This window comes from Plectropomus leopardus, chromosome 22 (genome assembly GCF_026936395.1).
Source record: "Plectropomus leopardus strain MGB_pleo_1.0 chromosome 22, ASM2693639v1, whole genome shotgun sequence".
NCBI lineage: Eukaryota > Metazoa > Chordata > Actinopteri > Perciformes > Serranidae > Plectropomus > Plectropomus leopardus.
Genome location: NC_142197.1, coordinates 16,738,308 through 16,766,283, shown reverse-complemented (window position 1 = coordinate 16,766,283; position 27,976 = coordinate 16,738,308). Strand labels below are relative to the sequence as shown.

General features: G+C 39.6%; 2 protein-coding genes across 5 annotated transcripts in view; both read right to left on the bottom strand.

The window, feature by feature from the left end:
- Positions 1-3,908, bottom strand: part of LOC121961191 (copine-8) — a 104,359-nt gene extending 100,451 nt beyond the window's left edge. Inside the window, exon 1 of the mRNA XM_042511078.2 lies at positions 3,660-3,908. Within this exon, the coding sequence (XP_042367012.1) occupies positions 3,660-3,757 (98 nt within the window). The 5' untranslated portion in view covers positions 3,758-3,908. The remainder of the gene's footprint in view (positions 1-3,659) is intronic.
- Positions 3,909-10,935: 7,027 nt separating this feature from the next.
- The window catches only part of LOC121961184 (kinesin-like protein KIF21A), a 42,661-nt gene continuing 25,620 nt past the window's right edge, over positions 10,936-27,976 (bottom strand). For 2 of the 4 annotated variants that reach the window (XM_042511066.2, XM_088072523.1), the window contains 25 exons: positions 27,336-27,393; positions 26,581-26,692; positions 26,307-26,495; positions 25,975-26,174; positions 25,779-25,886; positions 25,314-25,382; positions 25,051-25,196; positions 24,829-24,973; positions 24,316-24,510; positions 22,821-22,922; positions 21,478-21,643; positions 21,240-21,260; positions 18,884-18,941; positions 17,549-17,603; positions 17,140-17,354; positions 16,712-16,885; positions 16,256-16,288; positions 15,950-16,086; positions 15,775-15,859; positions 15,565-15,654; positions 15,309-15,467; positions 14,389-14,506; positions 14,127-14,297; positions 13,808-14,007; positions 10,936-13,663 (listed from right to left, as the gene is read on the bottom strand). In XM_042511066.2, the coding sequence (XP_042367000.2) occupies positions 13,606-13,663; positions 13,808-14,007; positions 14,127-14,297; positions 14,389-14,506; positions 15,309-15,467; positions 15,565-15,654; positions 15,775-15,859; positions 15,950-16,086; positions 16,256-16,288; positions 16,712-16,885; positions 17,140-17,354; positions 17,549-17,603; positions 18,884-18,941; positions 21,240-21,260; positions 21,478-21,643; positions 22,821-22,922; positions 24,316-24,510; positions 24,829-24,973; positions 25,051-25,196; positions 25,314-25,382; positions 25,779-25,886; positions 25,975-26,174; positions 26,307-26,495; positions 26,581-26,692; positions 27,336-27,393 (3,064 nt within the window). In that variant the 3' untranslated portion in view covers positions 10,936-13,605. The remainder of the gene's footprint in view (positions 13,664-13,807; positions 14,008-14,126; positions 14,298-14,388; positions 14,507-15,308; positions 15,468-15,564; positions 15,655-15,774; positions 15,860-15,949; positions 16,087-16,255; positions 16,289-16,711; positions 16,886-17,139; positions 17,355-17,548; positions 17,604-18,883; positions 18,942-21,239; positions 21,261-21,477; positions 21,644-22,820; positions 22,923-24,315; positions 24,511-24,828; positions 24,974-25,050; positions 25,197-25,313; positions 25,383-25,778; positions 25,887-25,974; positions 26,175-26,306; positions 26,496-26,580; positions 26,693-27,335; positions 27,394-27,976) is intronic. The other 2 variants (XM_088072521.1, XM_088072522.1) reach the window with 2 other exon arrangements.

Below are 27,976 nucleotides of genomic sequence, written 5' to 3'. Positions count from 1 at the left end.
CACAGCAACAATCACTGCAGCCTTACTGCACACATTATAATCCAAAAAGATATACTGGACATTCATTCATGTTGTTCTCACTTAAGCCATTGTCTCCTCAGTTACATTTCTCACTCCAACACCCCCCTACACACACAGAGGGAAACTTTTAAAAAAGTAGTAACCATGGTGATATTGCCCTTTGTGGCCACTTGACACATGCACAAACACACAACATATAAGCAATAAGCTCACGCAAACATGTATGAGTGCACACACACACACACCTCGCCATGCCATAACCATGGCATCCCCGCTTCACCTCAGGTCGGAGGTGGGAGGATAGCCACCAAAACACATTCCCCCCTGGGGGCTGGGGAGCTGGGTGACTCAGAAATTAGCAAACTCTGCACAGCATGTTCATATATTCTGCTGGAGGATGACATTGGCTCTCTGTTACTAAGGAGATGGTACTTCTGGAAATACAGTAACTACAGTATCTAAGGGAATCGGGCAGGATAGGAGAGTTTCTGTCCACTCTGCTTAGACAATTAGTACAGCAGGAACATCACCTTAAAGTTTGATCTATTAATTATTCCAGCATCAGGGCAATAAATGCCATTCGTACAGTTTGAAAACAGTGCCAAAATACACCCATGCACACATGCTTAACTAAAATTAGTATTCTGACATTTGATTTATGACTTAATTGTAAAGCACTGTTATTCAACCAGCTGCTGGAAATTGCAAGGATGGATTTATCCAGCACATTAAAAGTCAATTCCACTTAATGTGCAGAATTTTTAACACTTTTAATACTGCCTCAATAAAATTTGGCAGGGCTTTGTTAATTTGAATGACAGCACAATAACAAAATGTCTCAAAATATCATCACAGTACTGTTAAAGACATCATGCTCAAGGAAAATAATACCCAATCACAACCACAACAATGCACCAATGGCAGGGAAACACTGCCTTGAAATTAAGACAGCAACAACATCAACATTCAAAGACATTTTCAGTTTCATTCCAATTAACTGCGTATCTGTCTGTCTGGAAGAAGCATGTTTGTCTAGATTCATTTAAAGTCTTACAAGAGCATTTGAACGACTGCGGGCAATACACATTAACATATCATCAATATTCAGGCACACTGCCGTGAAAGTTCACTTATCACAAACTCCCATGCATTGCAACCTATTTTTTGACAGTGCAGCTTCAGGGGTGTAAGACTGTCAAGTGTTCTTTTTTTCTCTGCATTTGTTACTCATCACAATAATGCTTTACAGGAGCAGTGTGTAGGATTTAGTGACAGCTAGTGGTGAAAATTGCAGATTGCAACCAGCTGAAAATTCCTCTGTGCTAAGCGGGAACTCACAGTTAGGATTACTTCAGTGTTCATTGTTCAGGAGATTTCTAATAAAGAGCAAAATTATCTGCAAATGTCTCTTCCTCTTCAAAACAAACTGACCAGGGGATTTCAACTGATAAAAACACTGACTAAAGCAGTGTTGCATAAAAAAATCTGTGTTTTTCCTGTACTGCTTAGCTCATCACAGAGCAGCTGCGAACTATAGTGGCTGTCACAAAAATCAAATAGCTATTTCCAAAGCCAGCGTATAGTTTGTCCAGTCTGGGCTGCTGTAGAAACATGGCTGTGCATGGTGGACTCTGTGGTCAAGGACCTGCTCCCTATATTAACAATTCATAAGGTAACAACAATACAATGATTCTTATTTTCAGGTGATAAAACACTAAGAAAGACATTTATATAGCTTTAAATCCTACATACTGCACCTTTAAATGTGTATTAAACAACTCTTCATGGAATAAGACAATAAAAAAAGACAACAGACGTAGCATGACCTATTTCATTTGATGCCAGTGACACATTTAATTGGATTCCCTTACAGGGGGGCTCCTCAGAAATTGGTCTAACCGGTGAAGCGTACAGCCTGTAGCCTACTGTGGGTCACCAGTCAGCCAGAAACACACCACATTCTCTGCATTCTCACTGTGCGTGTATGTAGAGAGGAAAATCCTCCCTGAATGACAAAGACCTCTTTCAGAGAGGGCTAGATAGACACACAGGCCTTTTCCCCTGTCTCTCTAACACTCTTTCACTCCCACGCCAACTGCATTTAATGATTTAACACCTTTTTGATGCTTTCCATATGCCAAAATTACGCCTTTATCTTGACATGTGAGAAGCCAGCAACAAGACTGTCAGCTGTCAAATACAGCAACAACAAAAACACAGATACAGTATGCAATGCCGAAATAATTAGTACTAAGTCATTAGCACCCTTGAACGCTTAGCACACACACCGGTGGGAATACAGCTCAAACGCAGTGTTTTTATATGAAATAATCAGCTTATACTTTATCGGACTGTTCTACCACTGTATTTTTCCATATGGCCTTTTTGTGTCAGTATTTTCCAAATGTGTGTTTGTAATAGCCATAAGGGACTGTGCTTTATTTATCAGAGTAGGAGGTGGGTCTATATATATATATATGTGGCCATGACAAATTGTTTGATTTCAGAGATTTTTACAGAAAACATGCTTTTAAACCCCCCTCTGAGTTCTGAGGTTTAAAATAACAATTTGCACCACACCCTTCTCTCTCATAAATCACAAACTGTCCCTAAAACAGTAGCCTATCACTGTAAACATTTTGAAGTGGACTAAAAGTGACCAACTGACATCACACCTCTAACACAAAGCTTATGCGCCACAAATAGCATATAAAAGTGTCATTTTTCACGCTAGCCTCGGCGCTGTAGTCGTTATAAAAGACGCTAAACTGAAACTTAACACAAACTTGGACAGAGTTCCAGCACAGCTGACTTTCGATATATCAACAGCTCAGTGTTTTTCCTTGAAAGTACAGTGAGGTAAAGCAGCAGACACGCCTCCCTGAGTGACTGGGAGATAATGCATGACACTTCCTCCACTATAAACAACCATATTTTACAGTTTCTAGCTGTGATAAATGCTGTGATTTGGGAGATTTTTACAGAAAACATGCTTTTCAAACAAAATTGCAGGTTAAATTAAATAAAAAATACCACCGTTTACAGCTGAATGTCTCTCCCCAGTGCTTAAAAAAACATTGGAAATGCCTACGCCATTTTGCACCCCCACCCCCTCTTTCATGAATAACGAACAGTCCCTAAAACATCATTTTTAGTTGCTTAAAAAGCAAATAGTGTACGTAGTGTAAACATCCGTGTTACGTCTTAACATACATTAGAGTGAGTTTGAGCTGACTTTACCAGGTTTTTAACGTTACAGTTTTAACATATAATTCACACACTCCATACTATTTTTTCTAAATTAGTGTTAAACATATATTATCGTGATTAATAAGTTCGTTTCGACAGCGTTGAAGTGGACTCAAAGTGAACAACTGACGCCACTTCTAATTAAGCCAGCGCTATCGTACACACGTTACAGTAACAGTCACAATTTGACGTTTACTCGCCATAAATAGCGCATAAAAGTGATATTTTTCACGCTATCCTCGGCGCTGTAGTCGCCATAAAATACGCTTAAGTTAAAGTGCACACAAACTTGGACGGAGTTGAAGCTCAGGTGACTTTCAGCTGCGTCCACGGCTCGGTGTTTTTCCGTGAGAGTAAAAGCAGGTTAAGCAGCAGACACATTCCCTTACCTGCAGGACACTGTGATTTCAACTTTGGTGGCAGGAATAGACGCGTTGAGAGGGTCGAAGTCGCCTATCGACGCCATGTTTAGGAATGTGTTGTTCATCCTGTCAAAAAAAATGTTTTGCTTTTCCTGTTCCCCCCCGTTTTCCGCCTGGTCCAGCCCCTTTTTATGAGCGGCGGAGCAGGATAGTGAGGAGCTGGGAGTGAGTGTGTGTGTGTGTGTGTGTGTGTGTGTGCCTCCGCGGCGAGAAGTGGAGCAAAGGTGCCAGAGAGAGGGAGAGAGAGGCTGCGAGATGTGATGTCACTCCTCTCCTTCTCTCTTTCTCCTCCTCTGACTGTGTGTTTCTCTCTTTTTCTTTATGCCTCTCTGACATCTCCTTCCCCCTCTTTCTGTCTCTCACTCTTTTTCAGTTCAGTTGACTTCTGCTCAGCTCTTTTAAAATCCAGTGCTTCAGATTTACTGGCGTGGAAGTAATGACAATGATACAATCATGGAGAAAATAGCAGAAATTTGTCATGAAAAGTCTTTCCTGTGTGTGTGTGTGCGTGTGTGTGAGAGTGTGTGTACACAGGGACACATTTCCCTTGCTCTCATTCACAGCAGTTCAGTTTAATTCAGTTCAATTCAATGTGGGTTGTTGGCATGAAACACCCCTTGCTTCTTCTTTCATGGCCGGATTAGCCTGTTAGGGAGCCTGGGGGTGAAATTAAGCAGTCGGGGCCCCCCGGTGATGTCATAGGGGTTATTTTGGCACTGCCTTGGAGGTTACTAATTTATAGCATAAAGCCTGTGTTAAAAATAGCAGGTGTGAAGTTTGAAAATGTTTTTGTGTCCTGGCAGGAACTGATAAACCAATGATGCTACATATTCATGGAAAATGTAGAATCAGGCATTTTTAGGGCTTAACCTAAAAGTTCGGAGTTTGTCTGACCCACCCGCCACTCCTCTTACTCTCCAAGCCCATTCGAGTCAACAAAGTTGACAAATACTTTCGTTTTGTCTGTGATTTTGGCACAAGCTACTGTAGCCACATTTCTCAGTGGTATGTCACAGGTGAGCAGCATCAGTTTGTTACCCAGCCCAACAGAAACTTTTGTACTGTTATAATACAGTCGACCTGGTATGGCAGTATAATACATGGACAGGTGGCATCAGTTGATAACATGAGCAAACTGACGTTTGGTTGAAACGCTGTTGGTGTCGACGTACTATGAGGATCTTGAAGGCTGCCGTAGGGCGGGCAAGAGGGATGATGGATCAGTCCAACAAACCCTGGACTTTAACCCAGGAGCCTGATGTTTAATTTCCAATCTAACCACCCACTTTTGTTGCCTCATCCTAACCATGTGCTTTTATTGATATCCTGGTATTGGTTGTGGCATCCCATGACATCAACAGCAGACACAGGAGGATACCTGGAGTGTAATCTGTAGAAGCTAAAGTCCACTTACAATGCAGTAATATGTGACAATTTGACAATTTGCCTTAGACTTCAGATAAGTTGATGGCCACATTGCTGAACTCGAGAAACAGGAGTCCATGAACCAATGAGTGACATCACATTGAGCTATTGTTTTTCGGTTGCTTTAAGACCTTACGACAAGTTTCAGTGTCGCTCTACAAATAACCAAAAAACAGTAGTTACCCATTTTGTCTGCGATTGGTAATCCAGTTTGTGTATTTGCACCTGAACAGTAGAGTATATATGGTACAGCACATTCAGTCCCTCTACCACATCTTTTTTTGAGATCATTATTCATTAGTATTATTATTATTAGTGCTTGTATAGAAACACTAATAAGTCTATCTCTCTCTTCTCTCTCTCCATGCTATGAGGATAAGCATCTGATTTAATTAACTGGAAGGGAGATCCTCCGCTGGCAGAGAACAGAATGACAGCATGATGAATGAGGAAGGATAAGGAGGAGAGTCACATTATGAGGACATTGTGTGCATGAATGTGTATTTCCAAAAGACTTACAGTATGTTGAACTGGTTCGTTCCACGGGTGTGTTTGTGGAGCATTTGACAGAAACAGAACACACTTCTCTTTATTTCACTGTATGTCCTAATGAATGCAGATTTTTATTTTTTCATTTTCTAGAAATAAAACTGAAGAAGGATTTTTTGTTAGAATATTGGCTTTCTCAAAAAAAAAACCATCAAAGGTACAACTTCTTCTATCATTACGTGTGCAAATGCAATTATCACATCACCAAATAATAAGTATCCCAAAGTGCTACTACTTTTATTTTTTTTTCTACATAAGTGTGTGTGTGGAAGCATTTTGTTTAGATCATAGGGTCATGGGATCCTTAAATGACTCATCTAAGTATTACTCAGTGTGCTTACCAGCTAACCACATCTCTAAATATAGCTGTCTTACAAAGACACACATATACACACACATGCACCAACACATCCTGGGCTGGACTTGTGGCATGGTGGCAAAAACCATTAGGACACCTTTGGGCAAACACTATGGCACCGCCTCGTGTCCGCATGAGTCGGTGGGGTGGATGGAAAAATTAATGGACACACATTCAGACACACACACTCATATACAGAGGGAGTACAGACAGAAAGAGAGCAGCCATTTATGTGAGCAAATATCACATCATCACCTCATGACTGTGGCACCACCAACCAAGAAAGAGCTAAATCATCCATATTTTATGAGGTTTCCCTATAAAACAAAAACAAATGTTTATACTTTAACCGGCACAGGTGTCCTCTTTATTTGAGCCATTAATCATGGTTCTGTGATGTTTCCACAAGGAGTTTTTCAGCGTTAAATAGAGGTATAAAAATCAAGTCCCTGCTGTAACAATAGAATATGAATCATAATTCAGCTACTGAATCCCTGTACATGCATTAAACATGAAGTCTATTGTCACCAATAAAGTGCTGCATAATGATTTCACACAACAACAATTTCTATCATGATCAATTGTTCTCATGCATCTATATTAAAGACACACCTCCAAACAGTGCATTCACCACTAACACTTGTATGTTTACAGTGTATTAATGTTTTTAATGAACACTGTATTTTTCTCTTTTATGCAGAAATCCTATTTCTCTTGATATATTAAAGAAGTTATGATTTAAAAAGATAAAAAAAGATTTTTTATGCATAAATTTGACCTCTACTTGAATATATGTTATGAGAATATTTATGAGTGTCAGTCATCTCAATTGAGATAGCAGGACACTGCATTTACGTCTATACATCTAACAGTTTCATGAACAAAATATGTATCTAGGATCCAGACAAGTAGGCCAGATCCAGGTGCATAATTACATTCTGTTTCCAAACATGTCTTAGCTGAGGAAATAATCTGTCCATTTAGTAGCTTTTTTGAACTTTCCATCAATTCATACGATTTAGCTAACATTACCTATCATCTAACATCACAAAAATTTTGCAAGTAATGTGAACCACGTACACCATCCTAGTTTAGTGTGTTAGCATGCTTAGAGCCAAACAAAGTAAAGAGCAGTAGAGTTGAGGCTGTTGGGATTGTCATTCATTTTGCAGGTGTCTGACATAGTTTGAAATAGCATGCAAGAATGCTTTTAAAAACTTTTATAGCAATTCATGGCAATAGTCTAGATTATTGTGTCTTGGCCAAAGTGAAGTAACAACAGCTCAGCGAAGTCATCCCTCGATCTGTTGGGGACAGCCCATTGTTCCGACGATCCAAAACTCCAAAGCCCTATTAGTCCGAAAAATGCCCTGCTGGATGGAAAGCCCATTTCTTTGACAGACAATTATCCCAAAAACAATCACCCATTGTTTCTCCGAAAAACATACACTCTATGCAGTTTGAAAACCAAATATTTAGAAAAAAAAAAGGTTAGCACTTGTCAACTTTGCTGTGGTGCATGTGGGGTTAGGTGTTTCATGTTTTGGCTAAAAACACCCACATTTGTGGCACAAAAGGTGCAATAAAAGCAGGTCAGTGAATTGGGTTTGGTGGCTCATATGTTGCTGGAAAACTGAAACCAAATGCAGGAAGTGTGTATTTTCAGAGAAACTGGACTTTGGAGCAATAGGCTGCTCAGCCATACCTATATTCCCTTTAACTCTGGTGTTGAAATCCCAGTTATGATTTCTGATGTTCTCATTAACCCTCTAGCACACAGGGTTCAGCTGGAGAGCTCTCCTGCTTCAACAGCCACTCGCCACACAATTGATACTGACCTGCACTTTACATGGAGAGATCTTCAGCAGATAATTCAATGTAGAGAGCTTCCCTCTGTTAAATGTATACAAGAGCACACACCTGATCCTCTCACTATGGCTGTCATCATAAGCTATATCTCTCATTCTCATACCCGTATTCAATCTCCTCTGCCATCTCTTCATGCTGCTGTATTTGTTGAAACATAAAAACTCAAACTGAGTCAGTAAATGAAATTTCTTCAAAGGCAATGCCCTCTAATTTCATGCTGAGGCGCTTTTACCGGCATATTAAAAATGTTGTTCTTCCCAATCTGTTTTGCTTGATAACTGAGAGCCACTGAGAGGGGACAAGGTTGATTTCTGTAGCTGCATTAAGAGAGCAAGCAGCAGTATCACGGCTCATCAGTTCTGGTCATAAAGCAGCAGCGCTGGTATTTTTAGCCGGAGGATTCACTCTGTGGACTCTCAGAGATAGGAGCCGGGGTGGTGAATATTGACCCTGTCCTCCTGAGCCTCATTGCCGTTTAGAAAAACGTCTTTAACTGCCACTCTTGGCCGTCTCTCCCTGTTTCCCCTCCCAACACACCTTATCTCTTGCTTTGTTTCTGTCCCTCAGCCATCTCTTCTCCCACCAATTCTGTCTTTGAGTTTGCTTCCATATGGCTGTCAAAGAAATGCAAATGAGATGTGTTTTTCATACCGCCGGTTGAAGCATGTGAAATGTGAGAAAACAAAACATTCCTGCTCCTAATGATGCTCACATTTATTTCATGATTTCATCAAAAGATAAAAACAAGAAAAATGCGCAGCAAGAGTCTCTAATGCACCAACTAATGGCCAAACAAAAATGGGAAAACAACGCTAAAAAGATGGTCAAAAGCTGAGTAGAGTACATCATTATATATTTGACAAATTCTCATATTTATTTTTTTAGTACGAATAATAAGGGGAGTGTGGCACACAAATGCATGCACACACATTTTCTTGATTGAGAGAAAGATAGAGAGTGAGAGAGGGCTAAATCTCATCTCAGGCCATTTCACGTGGAAATAAACTTGTATTGATTTGAATCCCTCAGTACATAAGGAGCACCTGCAGCTGTACAAATCACATTTATCGGACGGATTTAACTGTGAAACAAGAGCATCCGGTATAAGCCCACACACATCACCAATCAATGTGTTCACTGAGCAGATTAGAGGGGGATACATTATCCGAACTCATCATAGATTATGCTACAATTAAAGTGAAAGTGGAACTCCCGGCACACACTCTCTGTCTGAGAAGTCATTATTGATTTTTGGAGGAACCTGATCATCTGGTTTGTGCGCCAATGCGCCAGGCGTATTACTCGATTCCTGTATACAGCAAACATCCTGAGGAACTGGTAGGACAGAGACTTGGTGTACATGTATGAAAGCTAATTTAGGATTATCATGCAGGTGTTTTCCAGGAACATATACTTCCCTTTAATGTAAAAATGAGCAAACAGCTCTGTGGGCGTGGACAGTTTGACACAATGGCCTCATGACTCATAGACCATCTGACTTCCTGTCAAGTGGCCCAGTGTTACAAAAAATGAGATTCTGGTAATATGAATGGGAAATCTACCAGGAATGTACCAGCGTTTCCGACAGGAATCTAATCTGCCCATCGTGACAATTTCACTTTTTATTGGCTTTCTCCTTATGTAGCCTACCTGCATTCATATGCAGATATGATGTTTTTGGACCTGGCTGTCTCCAGTTGTTTATCGACCTGCAAATAATGACTTTAGGCTAAATCAGTGTCACACTGATACCCAACAAGAAAAGCAAATCCCCCAAAAAGTTTTTGTATTCCTTATTATTTCCTTATGCATATAAGCAGTTTTTGAGTCATTTTCTTATTTGTTTGAGTTATTTTTCTTTTGTTTTTTGCTGTTGTTTTTTTTTCTTATTTTATAGGGACTTTCTTGCCAGGTCTTGTTGTCTTCTCTACATGTTTTTGAAAGAAATCAAACCTATTTGCTCTGGTTTCAAAGGGTTATATTTCAGGGCTAGATGAAGATCACAAAGACAAGACAAGTCAAGACAAAGTGAGACATTCTCAAACAATCTGGCTTCACCTTATAGTTGAGTATCAAGAAGATCAAGTTATACAATAAACCAACAATCTTAGTTAGCTACCTGCAACAGTATGGAACTAATTTTATCATTAGCTTGTGGGCGAGTCATATATGTGTTTACAGTAAGGACAAGGTGTATAGCTGATCTCCAAGCTGACAATGTTATGACATTAATGCAAATCAATCACATCCCAACATGAGAACTAATTACTTCCCTGTAAAGACAGCAGAGAAAATATGTTGAGTTAATCAGGTTGAGAATTGAATTGTGGGGGTGTGTTATGTAATCTGAAAGCACTTGTTAAAATAGTATAAAGCACAACAGAAAAGCGCAGAAGTTCAACACACGACACATACGGCAGTGTGAGTCAGCCTTGAGTCAATGCTCTGCTCCTCTGAGGCCAATTAACACTCAGCTGCTCTCTGTACAGCCCAACATTAAATATTGATCCTTCCATCAATGCATTGTTCACATTAATTTGTGTCTTCAGGGGGAGTTTCTTACCCCTTTTCACCTCTCTCTGTCTGTCTCTGTCGACTGCGCTGGAGTAAATCACAGGACATAATATTACTGCCTGAAGTTATAATTAAAGGAGGAATGAAACAAGCTGCAGATAAATGATGATTTGGTGAGGGCACAAAGAACCAGAGATTATGCAAATTCTTGTTATGATTATTCTTGAGAAACAGTAGTATTTGGGGGACACTTGGAGGTAACCACTCAGCCCCAAACACAAATAATACAAATTAAAATAAGAAAATGTTAAACAGATTGCCTGCAGCTGTTTTCATTAACCATCTCGCATACATAATTTGAATTATTGTCAGGGAAAAGCAAAGCTCATAAATACAAAAGTTGACAATCTCAAAACCTATATGATTAATAATATAGTACAGTACATCATTATACAGCACTACCACCATGTGGTCGTAACATATTAATACATGATTTTAAAAAGAAATAATTAGAAAATTAAGACAGAACACTGGTAAAACCATATTTTATTTTAAAATTTATTTCCACACCGCACATGACATTTCAAATAATTTGAAATAGTGCACAAAAAATCAGCAGGAAGAAAACAACAGTTGTATTTATAGATTTACAGACAAATTAATATTAAAGATTTCAAGCAGTCTTTCCGATTCATTATGAATGAGAAATACTTCACATTTTGTTTCTTGTTTTGGGGTCGTTTATTTTGCAATTTAAGTCAATGGGACAGAAAACCAGTTTCTTGTGAGATAATGGGGAAAAACAGATTTAAAAGTTGCAAAAATTGGAATTTTCAGTGCAATTATTTTCGTCCCATTGACTTTAACAACACCGACATGCCTCATATATCCTTACTGTCCTGAAATACAAGCGTTTTTCAATAAATTCAAAGGATACACCTGACATTTTTAATAAGGGATAGTCGGCATTCATCAGGTAGTGATTTTAAAGTCACTCTCCACAGTTAAGGATTTATTACAGGCACTGATAATATTCTTCTGATTATGAAGAAACCCATCCCATTTATTCTGTTCAGTCCATCCACTATGATGCTGAAATATAAGAGGCATTACAAGGAAATGAGTTCAAAATCTCTCATAGGTAAGGAAGACACAACAGCAAAGTCACACAAAGAAAAAATAAGTGAAACAATAAATAAATAGTAGCATTTTAGACTCACATTTAAAAGATTGACTGATGTTTGATATGGATTACTGCAGCATGTGTGTAGTTTACAGCAGAGGTGGACAGTACTGTACATGGAGAACTTATCGCATCTATGGATTGAGAAACACACACATACGCACGTCTTTCAGGAATAAATGCTTTCACAAAATACATGTCATATCCTAAGATTTAGGAATTACAAGGTGCTTGATTCCATCAGATTAGAAACAGCCTCTCAGCCAAATTGCTATAAGACTCAGCGTTTTCTAGAAGCACTTGCAGCCAGAGCCGTACTTCGGCTTTCAAAGTGCGGCAAAGCCACTAAAGGTTAGGGTAACCTTTTCATTTGAAGGATCAAAATCGTGAAAGTGAGAAAATGCTTCCTTGACGGAGGGGAGCGTGCTGACAGTAAAGTGAGACCATTCAGTGGAGGAAACTAAAACACCACTTAAGGCTACAAACGCTTACAAGGAAACTTTCTGCGTATCAGCCAGAGAATACTGAAACCAGAAACCCAGCTGTTATTTGTGCACAGGTCACTGAAATATTGAAGCCATTGTGAGTTGGGGAAACACTGACATATCTATATTATTTCAAACTGGATGTAAGCTACTCTGCCTGGGTTTTTGAGATGTAAAGATAAAAGCAAGGTTCAACTGTCGGCTATGCTAATGTTTCTTTTTTTTAATTCTTGGCTACCATTCAAAGCCAAAATGTAGTAACTACAAGGGTCAAAATTGAGTTAAGACTACAATTTGACTTTTTGACATCTGTTTTGCCAAATACAAAATCATTGAGCTTACAAAAAACTACATATAAAATCTGAAAAACAGTTAACAACCACAGACTTGCTGCTAGCTAGTTGGCTAACTTGGGGAAGCTAATTTAGCTACTTTTCTCTGCGTGTTTCCTGCAATTAAAATCGGCTTTTTAAATTTTCTTAGCAATTCAGGGTTTTTTTTTATACCAGAAATAAGGCAGTAGCTAAATTTGAAACATCAGTTAAGCTAGTCCTTCGCTGGCTAGCCTAGCTTAGCAAAGCAGTGGCCTCTGAAACGAGGAATTAACATGATTTGATGTGGTTAAGCTAGCTCTTTAAGCTTTTTTTTTTAAATGTATTAAATCATAGATTAATTAATAGTTCATTAGTGCAAATGAACAAGACAACAGAAGCAAAATCTGTTTGTAGTTCTGGCAGTACAAGCAGTACAATGTGTTTAACCCTTTCAAAGGAGCGTGGTTTATTTAGAGGCCTCTAATGTTCCACTGAGGGTTTGGCAGTAACAGCTCAAGATAAGCCCATATGCAGCTTCAGTAGTTATTTGGTCCTTGCTTACAGAGAACAAACACACACACACATACACACACACACACACACTCAGAATGACCTGGAGAGCAATGACACAACACATCACGCATCATGAACACACAGGATAGACTCACAGTTATTGCTGGTGTGCAGGAGATGTTTTGTCTTGGGTCACTTTCAGCAGTCAACAATTTGTACCAGGAAGCAAATCAAAAAGTTTTTGTTTTCTCATCAGCTCTGGCAAAATTCAGCATATGCAAAGAAGGTATCCATGTTGCCGAGTGCTGAACTGAGGAGAGGAATGATGAAAGCACAGGAGACTCCTGGATATCTTGACACTGAAGTCCATAAATTAAATTAAATTTTGTTTTCAGTCGCAGTTATGAGAAGTGCTGTTCATCGCAGCTGTTCTGTAGTCCTTGGAGCTCTACAGCAGACTTGAGATTTGTCTTGACCTAAATTAACAGTAAATACACGCAGCTTGAAAGACTGAGAGCTGTCGCATCCAATTAGACTTCCCTGAAACGGATCATTGTGGAGCATCAACGGAGCGTCAGTGTCGTTCAAACATTCTTTCTGCAGCCCATCCAACACTTCATCAAGTCATGGGGGATGAAGTAGCTTCACAAATGATTCACTTTGATCGGGTAGAGGCGAGAAAGGTCCGTTCTGTGATGAGGTGTCAGTGGACCCCCTCCTCCAGAGATCCTTTGGCTTCCCAAATCTTCACTGTGCGGTCACTGCCAAAAAACACACATTATAATCAATACTGGCTTTGTGATCATGTCTCAAAATTCAGCATGTTTGATAGGCTGGTTTTACTGCACACTTAACAGAAATGAAAAAAAAACAAAACATTGCAAAGAGCATGTTTTGTGACTCACTCTGAGGCAGTGAACAGTTGGCTGCTGTTGGTGGCCAGGCCGTTGATGGGACTGTCGTGTCCCCGGACCTCGCCGAGGGGCGCTAGGGAGTCGGCATGCCAGAGGCGCAACAGCCCTCCTCTGCATCCGCTGAGCAGCACTGGGGAGCCTGGAACTATGCCCAGAGCGCTAACCCAGTCTGCCTGGGCACTGGCAGACTGCTGGAGGAAAAGACAGCCAGTTAGTTAGTGCAGACTTTATTCTGTATCTATGGTTTTAACTTTTTTTAAGCTTATATGAACCCGAAATCTACGGTAATCAGTGTTGGGTATCAGCATACATGTAGCAGCTGTTTACTGGCTAAGTCCCACTTCTTGATGTAGAAGTCTCTGGAGCCACTGTAAAAAACATCTCCATGCACGGTCAGAGACTCTACGCCATCCTGATGAGCGGGATCAAATGTTTGGCTGGAGCTGATGCTTCCCTGAGCGCCTTCTGCCACCTCAAACATCTGTAAAAACAAACACATACACCCACAATGCATCTGATTCTTGTGCAGTTTATACATGCATACACACCAGAAATGAGTGTGTGTTTCTTACTTTAATATGGTGGTCTTTGGAGCCAGTGAGAACAACATCCTGTCCATTATCTAATTTGTCAACAGTCAGGCACATGACCGGTCCCAAATGGCCAGTCAGCTTCCCCGTGGACACAAATCTAAAGAAAAGAAAAAAGATAAATTCTCTTCTGTCTGCCTGTCTGTTAGCAGACTCATCGCGAGTCATCACTGTGTTTCTAGCAAATTTTTAGTCACCAAACTGCGAGCTGTCTGTTTTCCCTCTGGGTATAGTGCCATGAAAAGCATTTCTTTTACAGAAACAAAACAATTCCTGCTGGGATAGTGCCACGAAAAGCAACGTGTTTTACTAAGACATCACAGAGTTTCAAGTTTGAATAGTGCCACAAAAAATAGTTATTCTTTACCAAGGCATTGCTGTGTTTCTAGCTGCATCAGTGCTACAAAAATAAGGTGTTTTTACAGCTGTTTTACAAAGACATCTCTGCTTTTCCTGCCAGGATTGTTCCATAAAAAGCAGTTGTTTACTACCAATAAATCATTGTGTTTCAAGTCGAGATGTTGCCATGAAAAAGCAGATATTGCTGCTTTCCAGCCAGGATAGTGGCACCAAATGCAGGTGTTTTTTTACCGAGACATTGTGTCATTTCCTGTCTGTAATGTGCATTTGGGCATTTTCTGTAGCTGCATCTCTATCCTGGCTAGTTCCACAGAACGCTGTTGGTTTTTACAGAGACATTAGTGCCACGAAAATCGTTTGCATAATCTTTTCGTAACCAAACTAAACGAACAATAAAACAATGTTTCACCCAAAACATAATGTGCAAATGTAACATATCTGGGTTTTTTTGCAGAATTGTACAATGCCAACATTTATTCTGGTGACTGGTTTACCGCTTACTGTAATGTCTTCTACAACTAAATCTCAAAATTTGGACTTACTTGCGGAGGTCCCACATGCGCACAGCATTCCCAGCGGCGGCATAAAGGAAGGAGCCGGAAGGATTGAGAGCAATCTGGTTGATCTGACTTTCTCCTGGTGGGATGGATAAACTCCTGACAGATGAACAGATGTCCCCTGAACCCACCTGGCCTGATGATCTGGCATCCACGAAAATTCAAAACACATTCTTAATAGGGGAATTACACTTGGAAAATGCAACGCCGATAAGGTGTCAAAAGATGAGAGTTTGCTTACGTGAGTGTGCGTATACATTTGGCAGAGTCTCGTATGTCCCACACTTTGATGTAAGCAGTGGAAACAGTGAAGACGAGGCTAGAAGTGTACCTGAAACATAACGACAAAAACAACAGACTTAATTATTTATCAAAAGCACCTCATAAAATCAACTTAACTAAATTCGACTATTAATGCTATTTAAATTGTGCTGTTGTTGTAGTCTTGTACCTGACTGAGACGACACTACTGGGATGATCTGCCAAAGACATTATCTCCTGACCCGTCACCAAGTTCCAGACTTTACATGTACGGTCTGAAAGCACACCCACGAAGCACATATCAGAGAATACACAAAGAAAAAAGAAAAAAGATTTTCTGAGTTGCAAACAGTTTTGTTTTCAACCTTTGGATCCTGTAAAGAGCAAATCATCTGTGGCATCTACGCAGAGAACAGGTTTGGTGTGCCCTTCTGCTACGTAAACACACTGAAGCTTGGCCCCTCTGCTGTTCTTCGGGGCCGTCACAGGATTGATCACACCTCTACAACACACATGACATGATCAAAGTTACACCAGGTGACAACAACAGTGGATAAGAAAAAATATAACAAAAGGGTTTAAGGTAAAGATACTTTCAAGTCTGTATTTGACAAGTACAGGCCTATTAATTCCTATTTTAAAAGACAAATTAAGAGATGAACATGACTCACCTATGGCCTTCAAATACAGGTGACTCTTCCAACCTGAATAAGAAAGCAAGTATGATTAAAATATAATGTAAAATGCACATTAAAAAAATAACATCTTTGACTGTGGGAGTTTTAAAGGGATAATCCAGCTAAAAATCAAAAAAGCATATTTAAGATAACATAAGATAATCCTTTATTAGTCCAACAATGGGGACATTTGAATATTTCACCTCTTACCTGTTGTGCTATTTATATGTTTAGATAGTTTTGGTGTGAGTTACAGACTATTGGAGATATAGTCTCTAGAAATGTCTGCCTTCTCTTCAAAACCTCTTCAAAGCACTAAAAAATAAATTTCAAAAACTCAACAGCAACTACACCTGCCAAGTGTGTCTCTGCAGATATGGGAGCATGCATCTTCTCATGGATTTCAGTTGAAAGAAAAAAATTGAAAGCATCATTGTCTATGTCACTTACAGTGATTTGTGGTCACTGCCTTTAGTTTTAGCCTCTGCTGTGCTAAACGGAGGTGTGTGAGTGGCTGCTGGGATGTGTGTAGCCGTGGCTCCTTTTTCTTGCACCTTCCTTCGGTTGAGGGGCGAGCGCTCCAGTTGCCTCCTCTCAGTCCCTGTAGGTGACCTGGATCCAGAACTGCAGACAGAATAATACACGGGAGTCATTTTGGTCTTTGGCGCAGTAATACATAACATTTCAGCAGGGTAAAAGTATGGACTGAATCTCCCCCGATCACAGCACTCCTGACTTTAAAGTTTACACAGCTCTTGACCTATATGACCTTGCGATAATGATCCCCCCCACCAAAATAAGTGTTAAACATGTCAGACAAAAAGAAACATCTTCAGAAATATGTCTACCACTGAGAAATGCTGCCCCACAACACTTACATGCCAGCTGGCCTGGCAGACAGTGCAGATGGGGAAACAGTTTGCTCGCGGTCAGGGGGCTGAACAGACATGTGACCCTGCATGTCAGGCAACACTTCCAGGCGCTCAGAGAGTGGAAGCAGAGGAACTGGGAAGTCTCCGGTAGGGGATTCACAGGACGGATCTCCGCTGCCAGCATACAGCAGCTCCATCTGGGTGGTGGTCCGCCTGCGAGCCTGAGGGACCAGAATTTTTTGGCTCAATATTCTGCGGATTCACAACTCAGTGAACAAGATAGTCATTCTTAGTCTTATAAATAACCACTGTGGAATGGAAAAAGTTGCAGTGACTGACTCAAATTTGTTTTTGGACATGAGTCTACTGAGAAAGTTTTCAAAAGTATATTAGATGACCATGCACAGTGCAGTACCTTGCTTCTCGGTCTGGATTCCCCACATAACTTCATTAGATCTGATGCCAGTGTGCTGAAACAAAAAGAGGAATTTTTTAATCAGTTACATCCACTACATGTTAACTTATGTCAAGCAGATATAATGTTTACCATGTTTATTATCTTGTACTAGCCATAAAACAAATGGATTTTTGAGCCTTTGTAAAAGCCCCTTTGTAAAAGTTATCATAATGTGGTGTTTAAATTGTACAAATAAAGGAAAACTAAAAACTGTTCTTGGGTGTGTTTGATAATATTCATTTTGAGTTTGGGAGTGCACTCTGCCACAAACTGGATCGTTTGTAAAGTCGGAGCGCTGTTGGAATGCACTGTTTGATTATCCAAAGCAACGCGCTCTCGGAGCAGCAGAGCGCTAAAAAGAGTGAATCTGTGATTAGCTACACCGTTTGTTTGTTTGCTTATGTAGACGTAGAACTCTCTCTTTCTTTGAACAAGAGCTCTCTCATTTTAGTGTAGAGTCAGATTAACCTTATGAATGTACCCTTTGTTTCAAGCAGTTTAAAGCATGGATAGATGGTTTTGTGTCACATACTGTATCTGTATATTATGCTCTATATCTAATCCTTTAAGATTCCTCTAACACAGCTACCAAATGCAAAGTGCAAGCTCTCTGTGGGACCATTATACCCACAGTCCACCCACACAGGTGTTCTCACTGATGGTCTGATTGGACCTCTCAACAAGACTGAGCCCAGGGCTAATTAACCTGGATTAAAAACACCTGTGTGCTGTCGGTCTGTAGAATCAAGAGACGGCTTTGACTTTAAATCCCTTTCTACAGCAGGCAGTTTGACCATCAGAGCAGAAAAAGCACGGGTGTGATTAATAACATTAACGATGGCTTGCTCCACTTGAGTGCCCCAGTAAGTCAACATGCACAGTACAAAGACGCAGGAGGTGACCCGCCTAAAAAGAACGCAGCCATAATTAATTTAAACAGCAACACCTGTGCTGTTCCCACAATGACACGAACAAGCCCCATTTATTGTAAAACATGCCACATAAATACATAAACTTTTATTTTTTTATCCACATCTAATGACAGTTTGAACGTAGAAATCGCTGTTGAATTGTTAATGTGAAAAAGGGTGTGTGTGTGTAGGGTGATATATGAGGGAGTATGTGTGTGTATGTCAGTTAAATTCTACATGACCACACCTGTGTGATTACTGTGTTTGTGCACATGCTTCTGTGTGTGTGTGTGTGTGTGTGTGTCTGTGTGTGTGTGTGTGTGTGTGTGTGTGTGTGTGTGTGTGTGTGTGTGTGTCTGTATGTGTGTGTGTGTGTATTTACCTGCCCTCTGTGGCTGGACTGGGGGTGGACTCATCACTACTGCTTTCATCTCCATTCTCTGTAATGTAAAACACACACATTGACACACATAGTAAAGAATATGATTTAATTTGTACAGCATGTGTGTTTTCCCCTTAGCCCTGCAACTTATGATTTTTTTCAGTACTAATTAATTTGTCTTTTTCGATTAGTCGAGTAATTGTTTTTTAAAGAGCACATTTACCTGCACAAAATATTCATTTTTTTCCCTTATTTAAAAAAAAAAGACAACATTCCTACTAAGCTGTTCACATTACTAATGACAATAAATATTCTACTAATATTCCTGTTTACATGCAACTGTGCATACTCCGATTAACGTGACCGTAATTATCGGAAAAAAATTTGGATAAAGGTCTAATTCGTAATATTACATTACTCAAATCAAATTCAGAATATTGTCATATTTAGAATAATAGTGAAATATTAGTGTGCATGTATTCATAGCCAATAAAATGTCAAGGTTTCTTATTATTATTTGTACCCAGTGGTGAATTTGTTGTACAGACAGGAGATTTAGCTTTCTAAAAGACAACATCACAACGATCCAAATTTAAGGGATATTAAAGCATTAAAAGAAAATAGTGAAACACGTCCTCTGTAGCTCAACGTGACGTCTTCAAAACTTATGTTTCCTCTGACCAACATCCAAAAATCCAAAGCTTTCCTGTTTATTATCATGTAAAGAAAGAAAACTATCTGATTCTCACATTTTAAAAGCATGAAACCAGCAACTGTCTGGCTTTTTTATTGCTTAAAAAGATACTAAAATGATTATTCAGTTATCAAAATACCTCCTTTTAATTTTCTGTTGATCTACAAATTGACTCATCAAATAATCGCTGCAGCTTTATTTCCCTTGACAGTACAGTGTATCTGGCAACAAACTATACTGTCAAAAAATCTTGTGAAACACAGCTTATGTTCAGTGAGCTACATATCACAGCACAACAGAGCTTATGGATTCTTTATTCATAACAAGGTCAGGGGTCACTGGGTTTAGTTTTACATAAAGTGGGACATTTGGGTGTCATTAGTGTAATGGGACTGGAGACTACAGTGTTGTATTTATCCTGTTGTAAAGGAAGAATGGAAAAAGCATGAAAAAGGTACAAACACAGAAATGCAGACACACAAACTGCTGTGTACTCTTTAGCTTTGAGTCCTGCTGCAGCGTGGATTTTTGCTGCTGTTTGGTTTTAGTGACCTGAGTAAGTGGGACTTGCTAGCAGGTGGGATGACAGAACACATCATGCACGTCGTGGCAGAGTTATTTCAACTGGGTTAGTTTTTAAATGGAGGGTTGATGCACACTACAAGATTTCTTAATCTAGTTTAGGAACATAATCATGAGCACATTTCATGTATCAATATGCTTTTGGCAGATCAATTACTGTACAGCTGCTACACATCTTATCTTCAGCAGTTCACAGAAAAAACAGGACAAGGATTTTCCAACTTTAAAAAAAGGCTCAGAGTTTTAACAAGTAAAAACTTTTCATCTTTTAAAGGTAAGGTGTGTAAAATTTAGGGGGATTTAGTGGCACCTAGTGGTGAGTACAGCAAATTGCAACAAGCTCAAACTTCCTTCAATGTTCATTGTTCAGGAGGTTTTTGATAGAAGCCAAACTATCCACAGAGGTCCCTTCCTCTCAAAACAAATGGATAAGGTGATTAAAACTGACAAAACACAGAAAAAGGCCAAAATTTTTTCTTTTGTCGAGTACCGGCCACTAGCTCACGACCTGCTCATGTGTACTCCAGTAACTTAAGATCCAGATGTGACGAGATTTAAGCGAGAGCTGAGTCATTCACAGAGGTCTGTTTCTTTCAAATTAAATGGACCTGATGATTTAAACAGATAAAAAAACACAGAATAAAGCAGTGTCAAGTTAGAAATCAGTAATTTTTTCGAAGTTGCTTATTGCAGATGGGCTTGTTACTACAGTGGCCCACACAAAAAACAAACAAACAAAAAAAAAACTCTAGAGCCAGTCTTTGTCCATTCTGGGTTACTGTAGAAACATGGCGGTGCAACATGGCAACCTCCATAAATGAGGACATGCTCCCTCCTCCCCGACATAAACTAGTCCCTCTAAGGTAACGACAATCATTATTTTAAGTTGAATATACATTAAAAAAAACATGCTTATCATATAATGTTTAATTTCTGCCAAAGTATCCCTTTAAATCCTACACAATTGACCTTTAATTCCATATTTGCCTTTATTGGGGGATAAATGTTGCTGAAATCTTGTAGTGTGCATGTGCCACGCGCTCTCAAACACAGTCACATTGCTATACAATTTATACTCACCTGGTGACAGGTAACCTAACTCTGAGTTCACACCAACATAACAGAGAAAACAAACAAATCAAAAATCAAACCCAAAGATGAGAAAAGAGGCTACCTTTTGTTTTACAAGGCTCATTTTTTGTATTTTAAGCATCAATTCTAAAGAACAGAGGCCTGCAAAATAAAATGTAGCCATATGGTGAAAGAAAAAGGTGATGTGACTGACATGCTCAGACTGGACTGTGTTGGTGTATCCCACCTTGCAGAGCGCTGCCGAGCAGAGCGTCCAGCTCCGGGTTGATCTCCGCTTTCTCCTTCAGCATGTGGAACAGCAGCTGGTTCTGGGTGGCACTGTTGATCTCCGTCTGCTTCAACCTGCCCTCCATCACCTTCAGCTGGGAATCTTTCTGGGCCGCCTGCAGACCCTGACACACAGCAGACAGCACAGCAGATCACGTGAGATGCAGCAGTAAATTATTTTGAACAGTTTGTACAGCTCAAACTTTAATGAAGGCTCTGTGTCCTTAAGTTAAGTTGCCTATTTGTAATTACTTCCACCTCTTCATTTGTTCTATCTGTCTTGTTGTTTGCTGCTGCATTTCCTCACTGCACCAATTAGGATCGCATCAAAATCTGATCTTGTCTAATCTAATTGAAACTTAATTCAATCATGTTGTTCTATTTAAAGTCTTATTGGATTCAATCTAATAAAAGAGCCATGGCTACGAAAGCAAGATCAAGATAAACAGAAAAACTGCATGCAAGTTGCCACAACAGTGTACACAAGCAATCAAAATCAAACTCATACATTTATTCTGAAAGATATGGGTATAACATAAATAAAAATAATTAATTAACAACTAATTAAACTCACAACATGTAATTTTCTGTCAAGTTATCCGCAGAAGTCTCTTCCTCTCCAAAACAAACAGACCCCCTAATTTAAGTCAGTAAACACACTGAATAAAGCAGTTTTGTGTTGAAAATCGGTGTTTTAACAACACTGTATGTCATGGCAGAGGCTGGGAAGTAGTTGCTGCTAACATTTGCTCAGCTTGTTTCTCTGATAACTTAAGACATCCGATGACTGGAAACCTCCATCTGGTTAAAACACATTGTTAGAAAATGACCAAAAAAATGCAATGTAAAAATGTGGCTAGAAAAAACTGGATTAGAAGGCCATTTTTGACAGCCTCTAGCAGGCAACGCAAAGGGGATATGACAGACGATTCTGACCAAGCAAAGTGAACCGTGTTCTTGATTAAAATCAAAGATTTGTCAGGGTTTGAGCATTTTGGAAACATTTCCGATAATATAGTTGCGCAAAAAAAAACACAATACATTGGTCTATTTCACACATGTAAATACAGAGAAGTTGCATAATATATCTATATTGTATCCGTGCTGGACTAACATGCCAGGGCGGGGTTGCATAATAAATCTTATAAAACATCAAATTGAAGTGTTTATCAGGTTAAATATGATCCTTACTGAATAATACAGAAACCTGGATTTACCTGTTGTCAGTTTGTGTAAGCAAACAAAGACACACTGATAACATTAGGACTGAAATCACATTAAGTCAGCAGGGGCAGTAGGTACCTTACTGATGGCCATAGTCATGAAATGATCCAGAAGGAAGCGAGCCTCTGATAAATTACAGGAGCTGATCACCGCAGTAACATCCACTGTGTCTCCTTCCTCCTGTAGCAGAATAACAACATGTTCAATAAAGCAGCATTACAAGAAACTCAGTCATAAAACAATGTGTTTGACCATAGTTTATCTTGTGCAATATTCAAAGGATATAACGGAAAATACACTGAGTTAGACAAGAAGACTCTTATCTGTTAAACATAAGGCTACAAGCTGCCAGTTAGCCTAGCTTAGCACAAAGACTGGAAGCAGGAGGAATCGACGTATGCTGTTAATAGCAAAAATTTATAAAGGATCGTCAGTTAAGTTTTATCTGTTGTTAAAACTACAGCTTATGGTACAGTGACTTCATGCTTAAACAGGTGATATGAGGCTTTTGACTGGGCAGCAATGCAGCAATACAAATGTTTCCTGCAACCAATTTACACATGACTGAAGTCTTTATTGGCTAATGCTTAAATTTTAATGGTGCAACTCATTTTAGTAAATCCATGGAAATATATATTTTGATGGGTAAATCACTCATTTTTAACTAGCTGATAGCTTGCAACACATTCACGGCAAGCTGAAGCTGCTTCAATTAACAAACAGACAACACTAAATATTGCTATTTTTTTAAAATGTATTTGAACATTATAAGTGCTGTTGTGATTTCATGTTGTTGTTCTGTTTGTGTTTGAGCCTTTCTTGGCTTAGTCTCGCTTGCAAAAAAGATTTTACTATTAGTGTTATCTCCATGTTAAATAAAGGTTTTATACAATCCTAAAATTGCACTGATTGAAAGGTTTTTGCTCCAACAGGTATTGAAAATATAAATTTACACAGCTTTATTACAGTGCTCCCAATGCTAAGACAGCAGCCCTCAGGCTGCGTACAGCCGATAAATAAATGCACAGTTTAGCACCAGTGAAGGCAGCTGCAGGAGTTTGGAATCTGATACAAGCAGCTAGCTCCAGTAAAATTCCACGACTTTTGACTCCATTGTAACTTCTGATTCTTTGAGCTCAATAATAATTCATGAAAAACTGTTTATGGAGCGCAAGGAAAGTTATGCAGAGTGGATACGAGGCCATGCAGAACAAAATACTCTTCAAATAACACTTGCATGAACTCCTGTTCAGTGTGCATCATTAGGCTGCTGGACCTACGTTTCTGGCTGAATTAATGGGCTCCACTGACAGTAGTTGTTGTTTTATTGAACCATTGTTTGTCTGACAAATGAGCGCCTGATGCTTATTTGTCCAAAATTCTCTGGTGCTGAACTTTGCAATTATTTTCCAATTGTTTGCCTCGGGCTACAGTCCAGAACAAGCATATACTAGCTAATGAGGTCGTGATACATATCCCTGTGCACTGTAACAAAGCATCCTTCCTTTATTTGACGCTACCTGCATTTATTAAACTTAACGACTACATTAGCATTATAACCCCGCCCACTCACCTTGGCCTCCTCCATCTGCATGATGTTGGCCTGGCAGTCGGCGATGCTGTCGTTGATGTAGTCGATGTTGGCGCTCAGAGACTCTAGCTCCTCGTTCAGGGAGGCCAAAGAGCGGTCGGCGTCTGCACCCTCCACCGCCATCTTCTCCCTCTTTCTTGACACTCGCTCCCTCCGCTTGGTCAGCTCCTCTCGTTGCTGGAATTGATGGTGGAGTTTAGAGGCGAAGAAATTGAGAGAAGAAGGAAAGGAGAGGACATCTGTCGGCTTTGATTTTGTGCTTTAGGCACTGTAATTTAAATCAAATATTAAATACTGCAATGGCTGTTATTTATTATTTTATTAGACCTGCCAGTAGCCAACTTGCTCTTTAACCACTAGATTAGCTGTAAGAGAATATATCTGCACTAAATAAAATACCTCTTCTGCATATTTCAAGGGCAAATATAATTTTACAAATTTTTTTCAGGACCTGAAAAACATAGATTTCTCTCTCCTTGCTTTATATATCTTTACCTTTAAAAGCCTGTTCATATCTGTCTCCATGTTAGAGATGGTCATCCTCTGCATGATGATATCAGTGACGCGTCTCTCCAATGACTGCCATTTGGCCCTGGCCGTCCTGTTGAGGTAGATACTTCCCATTCGCACCGGGGAACTCCTGCAGAGAGAGATAAGGCTCCTTTTAATACACAAATTTAGCTGTGTGATGCACCTAAACTTGCTCAGATGCTGCACCTGGCTCCATTGGCTGGGGACGCTCCAGACGTCTGCATCCTGCTTGGGGAGGCTCTGTGAGACGCCTCCTGCGGAGGTTCAGGTAAGCTGACCTTCCTGCTCACCTTCCCGGACACGGGCCTCACCTGCCGCCTGAGAGCCGTCACCTGATGCAGTGAACAAAAGAGAGAGGGATAATGGATATTAGAGAGAAACAAAAGTGGATGCAGTCCCTGTGATTTTGTCCATAATCTGTCCTCTGTGAGACCGTCTGTGTGTCTCACCTCTTCATTCTTCCTACGAAGAATCAACTCCTGTTGTCTTTTCTGGGCCTCCATCTGCTTCAGTTGATGCTGTGAAATGAAAGTGAAAGGTTGGTTATTATATAGATGTTGTTGTTTTTTTTTTTTTTAGAAAAGCAGGAGAACAACAGTTGATAGCAGTGATGTACAACCACCCAAGTATTTAAGCATTTATCTTCCCCAATAAAAACATGAAAGTTGCAGAGGACTCTTATTTTGACTGACATTTACACCATAAATCAATGAAGACAAGGCACAATTTGGCACATTAAAATTTGCAGAAATGCAGGAAATTAAGTGCTTGAAGCTCAAGTTTTTTTGAGGGGAGGACTCCCAAGCCAGTGCCCCCTTCAGTGCTGATATGGAACCTACACCCTTGCATCTATAAATATTGTACTGCACCTGCAAATATTGTAAGACAATGATAAATGTTTCCTTCCCTCTCACCTCAGCTCTGCGCTGGTCTTTTTTCAGAGAGGCAATCTCCCTGTTCCTCCTGCACTCTGCGGCTCTGCTTCTCTCCTGCTGCTCCTTCATCTGACGCATCAGCACCACCTAGTGGAGACGTACAAAACGGCAGGAAAGAATCAGCACTGCAACAAGACAAGTGTGAGTGAAAAATAACCACAAGGTACCCCTTTACCTTCGTCTTCTTCATCTCGGTCACATCCTGCTGGAGTTTCTTGAGCTGCTTCTCGTACTGCGACTGGTTCTTTAGCAGGCGGGCGTGCTCCTTCTGAGCTGACTGGAGCTTCTGCAGCTCTTTGTTCATGGAGCTCAGCTTCCTCTCGTACTCCGTTTTGATCTTCTTGGCTTTTTCCTCCGTACCAGACTCCACTGAACCTGGAGATGGAAATGATAAAAGGATATCCTGTTTTTTCTTTTAACATGAACAGATTCCTTTATCTTATCAGTTTCAGAGGAGTATTTCAGTTCAGTGCTCATTACCAAAGTCCTTATCTGATTGTCTCTTACCCATAGTGTGCAGCACCCTGTCCCTCTCTAGCTGGGTGTCTCTGATCTTGTTCTGCAGCATCATCAGCTTCTGCTCGTACTGCTGTTTGAGAGTGTGCAGACGCCGCTGGCTGTTCTCCAGCTCGTCTATCAGCTTCTGCTTGATGGCGATCTCGCAGGTGATGTTGGCCAGGTCGGCCTGGACGTTTTCTGCACACAAACACGTCAACTCATTTCATTACCAACTATGACAGCAGAAAAAAAAGCTGTATGTAGCGTCTGCAGCTAACTTTACCTTTCTCCTCCAGCTCTTCAGAGTCGGAATCATCAGACGTCTCATCTCCAGCCATGTCAAAGTCCTCCTCCTCTCCGTCTGCATCCTCGCCCTCTTCGTGGTCGCTGCCCTCCTGTCAGCATATAAGCACACACATGAAGAAGACAAGAAAAATACACTCTTGGATATGTTTGATATCTGAGATTTTGAAACCTGAGCAAATTGGCCTTTTTTTTTTTTTTTTTTTTTTTTTTTTAAATGAAAAGATGGCGACGAGTAACTTAATAAGAAATAGCCCAAAATTTAGCAAGAAATTACCAAAAAGTTACAAGAAAATTACCTGAAAATAAGGAAAAAGTAAATAAATCAAAAACAAACTATTTGAAATTGTTGCAGGGAAAAACAACAACAAACAGGAACAACAACAATATTATATATATATATATATATATATATATATATATATATATATATATATATATATATATATATATATATATATATATATATTAGCATTTTCTTTATATAACTTTTTTGATAATATATAACAATCCCCCCCAGCTAGTTATCAGATACATTTCTTGTCTCTTTTAACAATTTTTTTTGCAGTTTGTGGGACATTTTTTGGCAATATGCTTAATATATTTTCCTTGTGTTTTTGAAAGAAATCAAACCATTTTTTCTCAGATTCAAGAAGTTTAAATGACAGTCAACATTAATCCATGGGTAAAAGGATTAAATATCAATCTATAACGCTTGATTTAGCGATTGTTTACCTCGGCCTCCTCGTTGCCTCGCTCGTGGTCATTGTCTGGCACTTCCTCTTTCACTACACTGGAAGAGGAAAAGACTGTCAGACAGCTACTGACTCTTCTCATACTGGAGGTCAGACTGGGATTTAACTGAAACTCAAATTAAAACAAGGATGGGTAAAGGGCACATGCCAATAATGATATTCTTGATCAGATCAGGAGCAGATGTGGAGTTAGTGTATCAATGAATGATTTCACTGTGATTGCATGGGAGGATGACATTAATGGCACACTGGGAAAGACAAAATGATTAACTGATCACTCTTTTATTATTATTACACACTGATTTCATTTTGAGAAGAACTGCCACACACAGATTGGTTGACCAGATTTTACACACCATCACCTTAGAAACTTGATTTTAAAAAAAAACAAAACAATCCTGATCTTTTTTAAAACTATCACACCCCGATTTTCATCCTTATTTTAAGGTTAATACACTACTTGTGATGAGATTAGGGCTGGATGATATGGCCTATAAATACTTTTTTTTTGTAATATTTTTACACGTTACTTATCACTATACATGTTGTGTATCTGAGTATTCTCTGGAATCTCTAAACTACTGTCAAACTCTTAAATACTTAACAATAGTAAAGTTTGAT